Here is a 15,674-nt window from a genome sequence, read left to right as displayed (position 1 = left end):
TCGCATGCTCTCTCTGTATCTCAAATAAATGGGTAAAATCTTTAAAAAGTAATAATAATTCTTTGATTCCCCCTGTCTTCCTTGAAAACACCAAATGGCTATCTCTTCTTGGTTCCCGTAGTGCTTTGTTTATACATGTATTTTATCCTGTATTGCAGTCCAGTTTGCATGTTGATTATTTGTACAGAGTTCATATTTTGCATTCGATAATAATTTCAGGACAGAAACTATAAAAATATTGGTATTTTCTTCAGGACCAAGCAAAATTCTCATTTAGTAGGTATATATTAATATTTCTCTAAAACATCCAAAATTATGAAATTGGACAAGGTTGTGGTTTTCAAAAGCTTAACTATTTCATATCGAGTACTAAATAGTGGGGCGCCTGGATGGCTCAGTCAATAAGTGGCTCCTTTGCCTCAGGTCATAATCCCAGGGTCCTGGGATCAAGTCCCGCATCAGGCTCCCTGCTCGGTGGAAATTTGCTTCTCCCTCTCCCACTTCCCCTGCTTGTGTTCTTTCTCTCACTGTGTTGCTCTCTGTCAAATGAATTTAAAAAGTCTGAAAAACAAATAAGTAAATAAATAAAGTACTAAATATCCTTCTGGAATAAATATGACAAATTTACCATTATTAGTGTAGACAAATTTATTATTATTAGTGGAGAAAAGTGGCATCACAGAAAAACTTAGCCAAAATATATTTGTGTTTTTAAGTAACTTGGCACTTAATTACATTTTTTTCTCTGTAATCTTTGAAAAATTCCTTCTTTTTAGCCTCTACCCTGTCACATATTTTATTTAAATATGCAGAATCAACTGGACTCTGTATCTGCCAGAGGTATTTTTTATTGGTAGAATTTCAGATTTCCCAGTTATACCTTGCATTAATTAGCTTGAGTTCTTTTAGTGTTTTAGGGAAAGATCATAAGAGATATTATAACTAATCTCTCCTGTGAAGTAGAACCAAATTAATACCAATAACAAAGTTTTAGTGATTAGCAGGATTAGAGATGTAAGCTCAAGGACTTTAAATGAATTTCTGATAAATCATTCCATTAGCTTTAATTCTTAAAATATTATTCATTATTTCTGAGAGGAGGAATAGAGTGTAATTTAAAATAAACAAAATGCAGAATAAGCCATTTTCCTTTCATAGGCTTTCCAATGATTGTTAATCCAGTCATAGAGCTCATTGTGATTTTTGTTAAATGAACATTGGTTAAGAGCGCACCTTGAGGGGCTAAATAATGAGCCACGTTCAAGAAGGATTACAAGGCAAGGGAAAGGGAAATAAAGGACCTCATTAGTCACAAGTTTTGGAGGAGGTACAATGCGTAGGTCACTGGGGCACATGGGGAGGTCAAGGCAGGGGACAGGCAGAGAGGGAACAGCAGGACCTGAGGCACATGTGGGTTTTTTAGGGTTGGTGGGTAGAGTGCTTTGGGAGTCCTTGACTAGGTCTGACTGGTCAGTTTAAGCCAAAAAGAGCCAGGAGTCTTGTTAGGATCTAAAGAAGGGGAAGGAGGGAGAGTCTTATCTAAGGAACAGAAAAGGGGGACTTGGGGGTGGGAGGGGGAGGGTAGCAGACAGGAGAGGCCTTTTGTCCCTGTTCTTTGGGGAAGTCATATCAGGAATTTATACTTTCTTGTGACCCTGCAGGCTGTTATCTAGGACCTGCCCTCCTAAGAAAGGCTAGAGTCACTTCGAGGTCCCAACAGACCTCTAAGCCACACAAAATGGATGCTGAAGCAGCAATATTATGGAAATTTAGCTAGACTCTTAAAAGTGCCCTTTTAAAAAGGTCATTCTACATATGACTTTATTTTCATAGTTTCTAAATGGGATATTTGCATCGAAGCCAAAGATGTGCTTGTATCATAAAGAAAATCATTTTTTAAAAAGATTTCATTTATTTATTTGAGAGAGAGAATGAGCATGAGTTGGGAGGAGGCTCAAAGGGAGGAGAAACAGGCTCCTTGTGGGCCTTCAATGTACAGCTCCATCCCAGGACACTGGAATCAAGACCTGAGCCAAAGGCAGATGCCTAACTGACTGAGCCACCTAGGCACCCCATAATGAAAATCTTTTAAGACAACTCAGTGCCTACGTTAAATTAGTTAGAGTGATTTGATGATTTTTGCATTGAGAAGAGGAAAAACAAAACAAAAGGAATAAAGGCATCCAAGTTTAAAGCTATTTAGGAATAATGAGCGGTAGGTTAATAAGACTTTCTTTTTTCTTTTTTTTTTTTTTTTGCCCTGTTAAATCATAAACAGGAAAGAATGAGACAGGACAAGACAGAAAGAGCCACAGACTTAGGGGTAGGGGTGGCGGCAGCAAAGCCTTTGGCAATATCAAGATTCTCTAATGACCAGGGTCAGTGTGTTCATACCAGGGTTGTGAAATTGAAGTGACTGAGTATCAGTGTTTCCATTCTCATAGGATCCAAATATTTATTGACAAAAGAGAAACATTTTGATTGAAGGAAGCAGAAGCTGAGGAAGGGAAAGGATAGAAACCAAACTTAACTGAGCACCTATAATGTGCAAGATACTCCATTAGGAACAATTATATATTTTAATTTAATCTAATTAATTTAATCTCTTCCAGCAACCCTCTCAAATAGGTCCTATTTTGCCTACCTTATAGATAAGATATCTTACTTTATCAGGAAGATAAAGTAACTTTTCCAATTCCAAACGGCTTGTAACTATAGGAATTCTAACCTGGGATGGCCTAACTCTTCACTCCATGCACCTAGCCAAGTTCCCTGTTTTATCTCATTTCACATTGATGTCACTTTTGAGTATCAGCATTGTTATCCACATTTACAAATGAGGAAAAAGCAAAGTTAAGTTGGTATTTTCCAGACTTCATTCTACTGGCAAATACCAGCCTGTGATGAAGTTTTCACCAGTTCAAAGATGTAGAAAATGAATAAAGAGTCAAATAACAAAATATTAGTGTATTTTCCATGAGTCAATCAATCAATCTCTCTCTGTCTCTCTATCTTTCTGTCTCCCTCTGCCTCTCAAGAATAATTCCCTTTGACTCTGGATCCTTTATATATATTTTGGTATTAAAATGTTCTTTCTTTTCTGAAACACTGTTGAAATATAGGAGCATGTTTGTTTGGTTGCTTTATTTTTTCCAGTGTCAAAATTTGAAGCTGACAATCCTGATGTTTATTATTAATGTTTAGCTTTATTCTTTTATAAAATACTAAAGTCCAGGAAACTCAGTGTTCATTAACTTATAGATGTGAGAGATGGAGTTGGGACTCAAATTCATTTACACTTGGCTCCAAAGCCTGGTATTTCCACATTAAAATGAAGGTCCTTGGAATGTCTGGGTAGCTCAGTCAGTTGAGTCTCCAGCATGATTTCAGCTCAGGTTGTGATCCCAGGATCATAAGATCGAGCCCAGTGTCAGGCTCCATGCTCAGCATGGAGTCTGCTTAGGATACTGTCTCTCCTTCTGCCTTACCCCACCCCCATTCATGCTCACTTAAAAAAAAATCCATATAATTATTAGGATGCGCCAGCATTACATTCTTCCCACCATGCTGGGCTTGTCTCAACTACATAGTTTTATTGTTACTTCGCCTGCTCTTTGGCCATAGTATAACATTTTGTCAGACAGCTAGCTGTTCATGGCTCAAAAGCACAGAAACAAACTGGTTATTCTGGTGATGTTGGTGTGTATTTGAGAGATAAGTATAGTCACTTTAATAAGGATGTATTCATGGCTTCTCCCATTTCATAATTTACAGACCCAGCTGTGCTCTTTGTTAAGTCTTCTGTGTAACTGAGTAGGTTGGCTTCATATTGAAGCAGCTGAACCTGTGCATGTTTTCCTCATCAGTCTCTGTATTTTATCACTTGAGTTTCTGGATATATGTATATTACTAATCAGGTTAAATTTTACCTAACTGAGATGGAATGTTTTGAAGGCCTATGCTAGCCTTTGGTTGCAAAATGTTATGAAATTCTCAAGATTACTATTTAAATTTTTTGTCTCTTCATACAGAAAATCATTCCTTTGCCTAATTAATCAATTATTCACCAAACCTAGTTACATCTCTCTCTCTTTTTCGGCAAGTAAATTTACATTTTTTAATCATACATGCATGAGGGAAAATGATATCTGAACTTCTCCCTTTTGTTTAAGAAAATTTTAGATTCAAATTGATAAGAGCTTAAAGTGTCTAGGCACTGTTCCAACTTAAAAATCACATTTCTAGATGAACTATGTTCTCCTATAAGGGAAACCATATATAGATACGCAGTTCTTCTAAAGATGGTTATAGATCATTGAAAAGTGACAGAACAGCCATGTCCCCCAAGAAAGAAGAAAAAGAGGAAAGAAAAACAAAGAGAGAGAGAGGAAGAGAGAAAAGGGGGAAAAGCAGGAGGGGAAGATGGAGGGAAGGAGAGAGGGAAGGATTGGGGTAGGAGGTGGAAGAATGGAGAGAAATGAATAGTTTCAGAGCTGGAAAGATAGACAGACAGACGTGTTATGTGTTACTCGAAATCAACAAAAATGTTAAAACACAACAAAATTGTCTGTTTTGTTCTCCCCAACTTTATTGTTATGCTCTGACATTTTGTCAGTATCAAGAGATTATTTCTGTCTTACATGCACTTCTTATGCATCATTGTGATTTGAACTGTATGATTTTGTATTACAAGTTTTTAGCTTAAGTGTTTTTCATATTAATGTATATCCCACAGGTGTTGTCTTCATGATTTACAAAATATTTCATCTTACTACTTTATCATTATTTAATTAACCAGCTTAAGTATAGTCAACCATTATTATTTTTTCTTTTTTACTATTATATAAATCCCAAATTAATCCTTCTGAGTGAAAAGGTTTTTTGGTTTTTTTGTTTGTTTGTTTGTTTTTTAATGTGGATCATTTTCTTCAGAGAGACACTATCCCAAGTGAAATATAGTGGATGGTGAACATATTAAAAAGCCATCGTATCTATCTTATTAAATTATTTTCCAAAATATCTGTATTAATATATTTCCACACCGACATTGTAAAAGAGAGAAGTAGAGAAAGAGAACAAGGGAGAGAGAAGGTCAATTCATCATGCTGGAGCCAACAATACATGCATAATTTTTGTTTGTTTCCTTGTTTGACAGAAAAAAAAATAGCTTACTATTAAAATGATGGCTTATAATTTTTTGCTGTAACTAGGTCATGTCATTTTTCTTCAATGACATGAGAATGACATTGTATTAATGCAAATGCATCTGAAAAAGTTCCTGTAGAACTACTTTTCCTTCCAAACTGTGTGAGCCACATATATTATTATGTAAACAATTATTTGATGAAGAAGTAGTGTCAGGGAGTCTGCTATGATATAACTTCTATATATGGTATGTTTATAGAGTATCTCATATGTATCAGGTACTTTGTTCCAGGTGGTTTACAAATTCACTGTTACCTTCATTATGATCATTGCTACTACAATATATTGAGACCTTAATAGTAAGAGGCCCTGAGTTAAGTGCTCCAAGTCATTCTCTTACATAATCCTTACAAACGTTTATAAAATAATATTGTTCTACATTTTACAAATAAGGATATTTAGATTGAGGAAAAAAATGAATCACTTATTGCAGACCACAAAGCTAGTAAGCCGTAGATTTAAGGATTTGAACACTGATGAAGACAGACTTCGTAGCCCACAGGTTTAACCACTACCTTATTCTGTTGAGTCATAAAGTCTCTTGTGTAAAATAGCACCTTTCACTTCTTTCCAAGATTGACAGTTCTACTCCAGGTTGTACCAGAAAGAATTAAAAGAATGAAAGTCAGTAATTATTCTAGGAAGTATTGGGGAACGAGGAAAAAAAAAGTCAGTGTGGGGAAAAAAAGTACTGTGTATGTGTGTGTATATTTAACAACAGTAATAAAAAGAAAATCTATGAGCCTGAGTAGGTGACAGCAGAGACTCGTTCTCTTAATGCCCAGTCATTTGTCTTCTGAGGCTTGGCTGCAGTTCATCAAGGTGAGTCTGAAGGCCACACTCTTTTATCACATCTCACTTGTTTAAGAAAACAGTCTCCAAATCCCTCATCCCATCCATCTCCCCAGTCTTCTGTACTTTATAGGCAATGGGAAATCACAAATTTGTATATGGGGTGGTATTTTTCTAATTTGTTTTGATTTGATTGATTTTTTTATGCAGTGAGTTGGCATGATGAAATATGTTAGGAAGACATTTTTGGAGGTTGAGTGGCAGATGGATTGGAGAAAATAAGGTTAGAGAGAATTGGATAGTTTAGTTCAATAATCCAGGAAGGAAATAAAAGGATAAACCCCATGATCTCTGAAAGATAGAGGAGATTAGAGTCTAACATACTGAATTATTTTAATAAAAAATGGTTTACTGACTTACCCATGGAAAGACTGTCAGCTGCTCTCATCTGCAGGTTTCAGTTCTGCAAGCCAAGATAACAGAATCCTCAAGCAATGAGCTCTCCTGAATTTATATGTAACAATTAAGCTATATTACGTGTTGTTGTTCTTGTTGTTACTTTTCTTAGATTCTGACCAATGCTTATGAGGGGAAAAGTCTCAAGATTTCCTATCTCTTGAGTCGAGTTGTGATGAGAAGTTAAACATATTTTGATGACAGGTAGTGTAGAAGTTTCAGACACACAGAATGCAAATCATTTGAATATGGACTTTTTTTGTTACTGTTCTTTCAGTTGCATGATTCAGTTTTAGTAATGGACTCATGAAATAAGTTCTGAAACTCCAACTCCAGATATTTGAGTATTTAAATCTAATTTCTGGAAAATTTAACCAAGTTTCAACTTCCTGTCACCCTTGTGAGTTGAAGGAAAAGGGAGAGGCCTTATGGGTCCTAGTGGTCTCCAGTATAGTGCGAATGACAGACAAGTGCTTATAAAAATGGTAGATATTCCAAAACTTTCACTGGGGGAAGAAGGTTGTGGTGAGGGATGGAGGGTTTTGTTTTGGTTTGGTTTGGTTGTTTGTTTTTTAAAGATTTATTTATTTATTTGAGAGAGAATGCATGCATGCATGATGGGGGTGGGGCAGAGGGAGAGAATCTTCAAGCAAACTCCCCACTGAGTGCAGAGCCCAATGTCAATGCGGGGCTCAATCTCATTACCCATAAGACATGACCCGAGTGAGGGATGGTGTTTTTTAAGCAGTGTTGTATGGACTGAACACTTTAGAGCCCTATTCATGAATCTCTATTTTTTCTTAAGATTTATTTATTTACTTACTTATTTACTTAAAATACTTATCAGTGAGAGTGCATGTACACAAGCGGTGGAGTGGCAGGTAGAGGGAAAATCAGGCTCCCTGCTGAGCAAGGAGCCTGATGTGGGGACTCCATCCCAGGACTCTGAAATCATGACCTGAGCCAAAGGTGGATGCCTAATCAACTGAGCCAGCCAGGCGTCCCTTTTCTTTCTTTCTTTTTTCTTTTTTCTTTTTTTTAAAAGATTTACTAATAAATCCCTTTAGATTCCAACATAGAGAAAGCATTGGCTTATAAACTTCCTTTGATAAGTAGGCATATCATTGCAGGATATTTACAGTATACCTGTCTCTCATAATTGCAAAATTGAATGTACATATCACTGTTTGGCCTACAAGTTCTTCTTTGAACCGTCCCTATTCTAGTTATCTCTCAGTAGTGACTATCTCAGCTGGCCTCAACACTGTATCTTTGATGTGTTCTCCCACCCCGGGAATATTTTGTGTTAAAAATCATGTCTTTAGTAAAACTGTAAAATGTAACATGGCAATTAAAATGTTATAAATTAAGATGTTATAAAGGTAAATAATGTGAGAAAAAAGTAGTATAGACTCTTAGAAAAATCCCCCATTCACAGCAAGGTGGACATGGGTTTAATTTGCAACAATGCCTTTATGGCCATGAGAGCATTATATAGCTGTTGATCTCCTCATGTGTAGATATGAGGGGTTGAGATAAAGGGGGGACAAATAGATTAGATAATAAAATGTGAAAGGAGGACTGTTATTAAACAGAATTTTAAGAGGTGAAAGAGCCAGCAGTAGTAATAGCCACAAAGACACTGGGAGAAAGAATTGGGAAAGATGGAGTGCCTGGTTGGTTCAATGAGTTAAAGCCTCTACCTTTGGCTCAGGTCATGATCCCAGGGTCCTAGGATAGAGCCCCGCATCAGGCTCTCTGCTCAGCGGGGAGCCTGCTTTCTCCTCTCTCTCTCTCTCTCTCTCTGCCTGCCTCTCTGCCTACTTCTGATCTGTCAAATAAATAAATAAATAAATAAATAAGATCTTAAGGGGGAAAAAAAGAATTGGGAAAGAGATTATCTGTTATTTTTACATTTAAAAAAATCTGTATATTAAGTTCACACATTTATTTTTATTTTTTTAAATAATTTATTTATTTATTTGACAGAGAGAGATCACAAGTAGGCAGAGAGGCAGGCAGAGAGAGAGAGAGAGAGAGAGGAGAAAGCAGGCTCCCCACTGAGCAGAGAGCCTGACACGGGACTCGATCCCAGGACCCTGAGATCATGACCTGAGCCAAAGGCAGAGGCTTAACCCACTGAGCCACCCAGGCACCCCACATTTATTTTTAAATTATAACCCCGCAAAGAGTTTTTATTTACAATTTAACTACCAATACATTAACTATGGTTAAATTTTCAAAACAAAGGTAAAGCAATACAGTAAGTTATTTCAGGCTCACATGGTACCACATAAAGGTATTCTGCCATAGTATCTGTATTAGTTTTCAGTTACCGATTATCGTGGAGTCAATGGCTTTAAGAGACACTAATTATCTCTCACTTTCCACGGGTCAGGAATCTGGCAAGTTTTAACTAGGTCCTGCTCATGGAGTCACAAGAGCAAAATTAAGGAGTTGGCCAGTAGCAATCTCAAGCCTGTGTTTTATTGGATAAAGCTTTAAATATATCAACATCATTTTCCATACCTTGAAACTTCTATTTTTCTCATCCTTTCTTTGAAAAGACATATTTATTTATTAGAGAGGGAGTGTGTGGTCACGCCCACATGCAAGTGGTGGGAGGAGCAGAGGGAGAGAACCTTTCAAGCAGATTCCCCCCTGCCCCACCTCAGAGTGGCACGTCCAAAAGCAGGGCTCTGACTGACCACCCATGAGATCACGCCCTGAGTTGAAACCAAGAGTGAGACACTTAACTGACAGCCACTCAGGGGCCTCTCTCGCCGTTTTTCCTCCACTCCCCCCAAAAAACCATTGTATTAATTTTATTATTATTTTTAATCTATAGTGTCAGAAAAGCAGCATTAGTCCTAAGTGATTTTGTATCCCTCCAAATCAGCACTCATGTCTCCGTTTTCTTTTCTTTCCCCCTTCCCTCTTTCACTTCTGCGTGTGGGAATTACGTGACTGTTGATTCTGCCCCAAACCTCATGTTTAATGTCAGTGTCACTCATCGTAATTGTTGGTGTGTACTCATTAACCACGCTAATACTAATATGAAAGAAAGTAGAAGAGGGAGAAAGGGGAGAATGTTTATTGTTAGAATTTATACTGAATATTTTTGTATGTTTTCTCATAATAATTCTGTGAAGTAGCTCCGTTTTACGGCTGAAGAACTGAGGCCCAGAGATAAGTAACTTATTGAGTTATTTTATCAAGATCACCCATGAATAGATATTAGAGCTAATCCTCAAACCAAAGTCTATTTTACTCCCAAAGCTTTGTAACCATGTGCCTTTTTTTTTTTTTTTCTTCCTTAAGTACAGTCATCTGGAATTTTTGGCAGTCTGGGTAATGTTGGCAACCAATGGGAAAGGGTTCCATGAAGAAACACCCCCTTTATGTTTTCACCAATGAATGTGCACTTTATCAGTGGCTACAAGGTTGATAAGATGCTTATTAAGGCATGATACCTGCACGTTATAATTATGTTGCTCTTACATCTGTTGCCTCTCTGAGAAACACTAAGAATTTTATAAAACTCATCTCATGAAATTTCTACAGTGCCTGTGAGGCACAGAAAAAAAAATAAATTTAAAGGTAGTGTTCATTAGAAGATCAAAGTGTCAAAAAAAGTTCACATTATCTTTCAGCCATATAACATTTTCTTTAATGTTGAAGTTTAATAGTTTTCATTGTTCAGATGATCAAAGCCTTGTCTGAAATAGTCGGCTTTGCTTGCATTAATGAAAGAAAAAACTCCACTGCAAATCCTATAGTCTCTTCCTCCTGAGAATGACCTCAAGTGAAGCACCACATGAGACAGGGTTTTGAGGTCAAATAGATTTAGGAAATTGCTATATGTCCTTCTAAGAGATTTGTAATGTATTTGTGCGTTATGAAGAAGTGGATTTCAAATTTGACTGTGCATTTGAATTGTTGAAGTGTTGATAAAAAATGCAAACCGGGGCGCCTGGGTGGCTCAGTGGATTAAGCCGCTGCCTTCGGCTCAGGTCATGATCTCAGGGTCCTGGGATCGAGCCCCGCATCAGGCTCTCTGCTCCGCGGGGAGCCTGCTTCCTCCTCTCTCTCTGCCTGCCTCTCTGCCTACTTGTGATCTCTCTCTCTGTCAAATAAATAAATAAATAAATAAAAAATTAAAAAAAAAATGCAAACCCCACAGTCACTGGACTGAACTACCACCCAGGAGTGTTATGTTTTAACAATCACCTTATGTAATTATGTGGACAAGTCATTTAAGACCGAACTTTAGGAAATTGCATGCTAAAGACTTTGAGAAGAACTACTTTAAATACAACTGTTTAATGTTTAAATAAACTTCTCCCCCAAATATGTAAGGCCTACAAATGCCATTATTCTAAAGTATATTTTGGGAAGGTTTATACTTTTCAGGATACTTTCTACATTGGTCATGTTTTTTGAGCTTGATTTCATACAATTATTTGTTAATTTCTCAAAGGCTAAATGCAACCATGATAAAAATGCAAGCCAGTTGTATTATCGTAACGAAAGTAGAATAACTATAACATTCTAAAGAAATTTCAGAGTCCAGATGTAATTCAAACCCTCAGAACATAAAAACAAACACATTTCTTAGTTAGTGTACAAGGTTCCTCTGTGCCTCTGCCTATAATTCTTTGGGATAAGGTAGCCAAGGTTTTGACTACTATTATTATAGTTGTTATCTTACTTTGCTACTATAATGTAGGCTTCTATAGAAAAAGGGATTCTGTGTAACCATTTCGGAGTCTCAATTAAACAAACAAATCAAATCATATGAAAAAAAAATCAGGTGTTTATTGAAATTCTGAAGGACTAGAATATTTTCATAACCAATGAATTTCATAGCCAATCATATTTTCATTATTATTTATTCAGAGATTTCATATTGGCTTCTTGTTATCTGTTGGCCTCAAGCTGGAAGGTACAGCTAATAAATGTCACCTCTGTCTTCAAAGATCTTACAATATATTAAGCAGCTAGACATGCTTATACATATAAAAACATTGTTAAGTGATCCAGTTTTTATATGCTTGTACCTTTAGAGCAGAAAAGCATGACTGAGTGCATCTACTGGTGGAAATGACATTCTAGGGAAGGCGTGACTAGCTGGTTGTCAGGATGTCCCAATGGAGAGAGACTTTTATGAAGGGGAGATGGCTGGCATACACATAGGCATGGAATGGTAAAGGAATGTAGTGTGTTTTCCACTAAGAGCAATACAATGCCAGAATAGGAAGCATATGAAAGTAACTTTGCTCTAAAATCTGAATTGGACTAGGTTAAGTCTCCTATAGCACCTCTTTAGTTGTCATCTACCTGTGGAATTTATAAGATGTTGGGGTTCGAAGGCCATTTTGGTCTCCTCCTTGCTGTCAGATGCCAAGGAAACAAATGGACTTGTTCAAGTTCAGAGCTACCCAGTGGCTACGGACTCTTCGATTCCTGGGCTCTGTTGTATACATGGAAAGGATTAGAAGAAATCACCACCGCCCCCCAAAAAAGAAGCATATTCTTACAATTAACAATTTTTGTAGTTATTTTGAAAATATGTTTAAAATAAAGAGGAAGAAGAGATGGTGTCTGCCTTGGGCTAAGGTTGTGATCCCGGAGTCGTGGAATCAAGCCCCGCATGGGACCCCCTGCTCAGCAGAGAGCCTGCTTCTCCCCCTGACCCTCACCCCACTCATGCTCTCTCACTCTTGCTCTCTCGCTCTCAGATAAATAAATAAAATCTTTTAAAAAAATAAAGAGGAAGAGAAAGAAAGGAGGGAGGAAGAATGAAAGACTGTATGGAAAGGGGGAAGAGAAGAGAAGCAGACAGGGAAGGAAGGAAGAAAGGGAGGGAGGGAGAGAAGGAGAGAGCATGGGAGAAAGGGAAGGAAGGGAAAGTCAATATTTTAACCTTGGTTAAAATGGAAACAAAGCCCAATTGGAATACACGGCCAGCAGTTCTTCTTCAAAACTGTTGAAGATGAGAATTCCTAGTTAGTAAAATATAAGATCTTATTTTCCAAAATAGAATCTTTTTTAAGGTACCGAGGAGTTTTTGCTAGACAGATTATTGACTAGACTGTTTAAATTGCTTCGGGGCTTGCAGTACTGATGTTCCTGCACATGTACAGACCACCGACATATCTAAGTCTTTGAGTCCAGATGTGTCACAGATACAATAGTTCTATAATTCTTTACTTAAGTTTAACTGCTTTTGCAAAGAAAGAGCTTTCCATTGGAACGGAATTTGGTTGTAGTAGCTGATTTTCATAAGCATCACTAAGATCCCCAAAACACCTGTGAGTGCTTGATCTCTCCTTGGGCTCCCACTCAGGATGTGATGAGTTTATTTTGTCTCTATCTTGCCCTTTCAGCTTGCATCAAAGTAAAGGAAGTTTCTCAGTGGGAAGAATTCAAGGGAATTTTTCTATCCCCTCCTTCATTTAATTTAACTACATTGATCTATTTTCATTTGCAGCATTTACAAGAGGGCAGGACCTGCTCAACGAAGCACAAAGTCGTTCCCCTAATCAATGCTACGGCAGAGCCAGTGACTGCCCCAAAGGTATTTTATTTGTTTGTTTTGATTTTGTCAGGAAGAACTTGAATCCCTTGGGTCCAATGATTTTCTCTAACTGAAGCAGGGATGTTGTATTAACTAATAGGAGATGCTTCCTTCACCTAGGGCCTCTGGACTTTCTATGAGCATTGTGCCAGCCACTGAGTTTTTGGTTTGATCATCTGAGGTCCTCAGAAAAACAGGATGAGGGAGGTACAGCCCCCAACACACACACACACACACACACACACACACACACATACACACGAAACAAAAATAAACAGATAACAAAAAACATGCATCTCTTCTTTATGGAACAAAAAAAGATAAAAGGAGGGATTTGGGGAAACAGAGGACATAGAAATAATTACATATCCCCAACAAAAACAAACAGCAAACACAATTCAGGAGCTTAATTCTAAACTTCCTTCTGTACTGTTCTATATTTGACCAAAGATATTATATCATAGCAATTCTTAGAGACCATTTCACTTGACACAACATTTCTTAACGTTTGGGTTAGATTAATCAGAGTTGAATGGTTTACCTAAAGTCTTCACAAAATAGTTTTGAACTATCTTGCCATTTGTAAACAGTATTTTATGTACTTCATTGAAATAAAAGTATTAATAAATTTATATTTATTTTATTTCGGTCTAGCATTCATATTCTGTATTTGTCGGCATATACAAATTTATATTACTTTTGTTAGGATTTTAATTTTTACCTTAGACATATATTTATTTTAACTATTCTAATTGTCTTTTCTGTATTGTTTGACAGAAATTGCAAATGCCTCCTTGTACTGAATGTGAGGTGAAAAAAACCCCGGAAAAACAATTGACCAGCTTTGAAGGGAGGGCAACTAGAGAAGAAAAAATACTGTAAATATCAAGAAACTGTGTTAAAAACATCCACTTATGATTGTCTTCATACTCTTTTCAAACCACAGGCTTGATGGAAATACTAAGTTTTTAAAGCATGCAACTTTTTCACAATTTTCTGTAACTTTATATAAAGTAGTCTACAAATTTTCCAAGAGATTCCAGGCCAATTATGATCCTTAAGCAATAACCTAATTAAAATGGATATCCACAGTCATAAATAGTCATTGTCATCAGTAAATTGCCCAGCATAAATTGGTCAGTTCTGAACTCAAATGCAGTGAACAACATTTAATCCTTCTGATTCATTGGGTATCCAGTTCTTCTATGATCTAGTTTTGAAATCAACTGGAGGAGATAAAAATTTTGTGGATCCTTGGCATTCTTAGAATCCAAACTGCAACCAAATCATAAAGATTCTGTTCCACATTGGCCAATGGGAGTCACTTTAAGGTTGGAATCTGTGTCAACCTGAATATATTGTTTATTTGAGGGTGTTTATTGCCATTCTTCTTATTATTTTGAACCATGTCTAAATAAAGTCAAGGCAATTCTGTCAGATTTTTAGTCAGTTAACAGAATTCATTAAACATGTTTGGTATGATGTAGACAAAATATCTGGATGAATGACTGAATTTCTGACACAATTGACAAGATCTTTTTTGGCATTCTATAGACACATCCCTATGGTTGTCTGCTGGACTTTACTCCAAGTTAGGAACTGAGTTATTTGAAATGCTTGGCAAGAGTTTGTGTGTGTGTGTGTGAAATTGAGTAGTGGAATGTGGGATGACAAGAGGGTTGCAAAACAGAAATATGCAAGCAGATAATACACATTTTAAAATGGGGAGTTGATGAAAGTAAAACAGCCATGTAGAACCAATAAACCCAGATTTGTATTTTTTGAAAACAAATGTATTACTAAAACAAGTCAACAGCTGTGATCATCGCTGAAGTTGGGTCTCTCCATAGAAATACCACTAATCAAATAAATGCACTCCTGAATAATCTAAAATGTAGTCACAAGCAATAGGAGTTGATACATGAATAATAGTCTGATTGATAGGATTGATAGCATCAAACTTAAAGACTCAAATTAATGTGTTAAATGATTCAGTTAGGTTGTCTGCACTGAATATATTCACTTCTACTGGCTAGATCCATTTTGCAAACACATAAAGCATGCATAACAATTGGTTTTATAGAATGGATCTGCCAAGCCACAGTTAATATATCTGGAGCACTGTATCTTAGAAGATATTGTTAATTTTTTTTTTTTTTTAGAAGATATTGTTAATTTAAGAAAGGAAAAGAGAGAAGAAGGGAGGGAAGGAAGGAAGGGAGAAAGGAAGGAAAGAAGGGAGGGAGGGAGGAAGGAAGGAAAAATGGAAGGGAGGGAGGGAGGAAGGAAATCTGTAATTAGTGGATGAACTTAAATTCTGATATATAATGGCACACCTTTGATCTCAATGATGTAGTCCAAAAAATTTAGTGATTTGGAGGAATGTCAAACTATCATAAATAGTAAGTATTATTGTGATATAACCACGTGGCAGTTATACTTGTGAAGTAATTCAGTGTCATTTATCAGTATTTTTTTTTTCAGGCTACTCCCCCCCCAAAAAAAAGAGAGAAAGAGAGAAAGAGAGAGAATTTATTTTATAGATGGTCCTTAGAAGTTTCAGATAAAGTGACCAGGATAGAAGAAAAAAAAAAAATCAAGGTCCAAATTTTCCTCTGATGACTCAGCTCTAATACTCTTT

The 15,674-nt window shown here is 36.7% G+C and overlaps 1 protein-coding gene across 2 annotated transcripts in view; it reads left to right on the top strand.

Moving 5' to 3' along the window:
• Positions 1-15,175, top strand: part of LUZP2 (leucine zipper protein 2) — a 511,483-nt gene extending 496,308 nt beyond the window's left edge. For both annotated transcript variants that reach the window (XM_046017873.1, XM_046017871.1), the window contains exons 11-12: positions 12,947-13,033; positions 13,811-15,175. In XM_046017873.1, coding sequence (XP_045873829.1) covers positions 12,947-13,033; positions 13,811-13,915 — 192 coding nt within the window. In that variant the 3' untranslated portion in view covers positions 13,916-15,175. The remainder of the gene's footprint in view (positions 1-12,946; positions 13,034-13,810) is intronic.
• Positions 15,176-15,674: the final 499 nt, after the last annotated feature.

The sequence above is a fragment of the Meles meles genome, chromosome 8 (genome assembly GCF_922984935.1).
Source record: "Meles meles chromosome 8, mMelMel3.1 paternal haplotype, whole genome shotgun sequence".
NCBI classification, from domain to species: Eukaryota; Metazoa; Chordata; class Mammalia; order Carnivora; family Mustelidae; genus Meles; species Meles meles.
The sequence above is the reverse complement of the archived record's forward strand: the minus strand, read 5'-3'. Positions and strand labels throughout refer to the sequence as shown.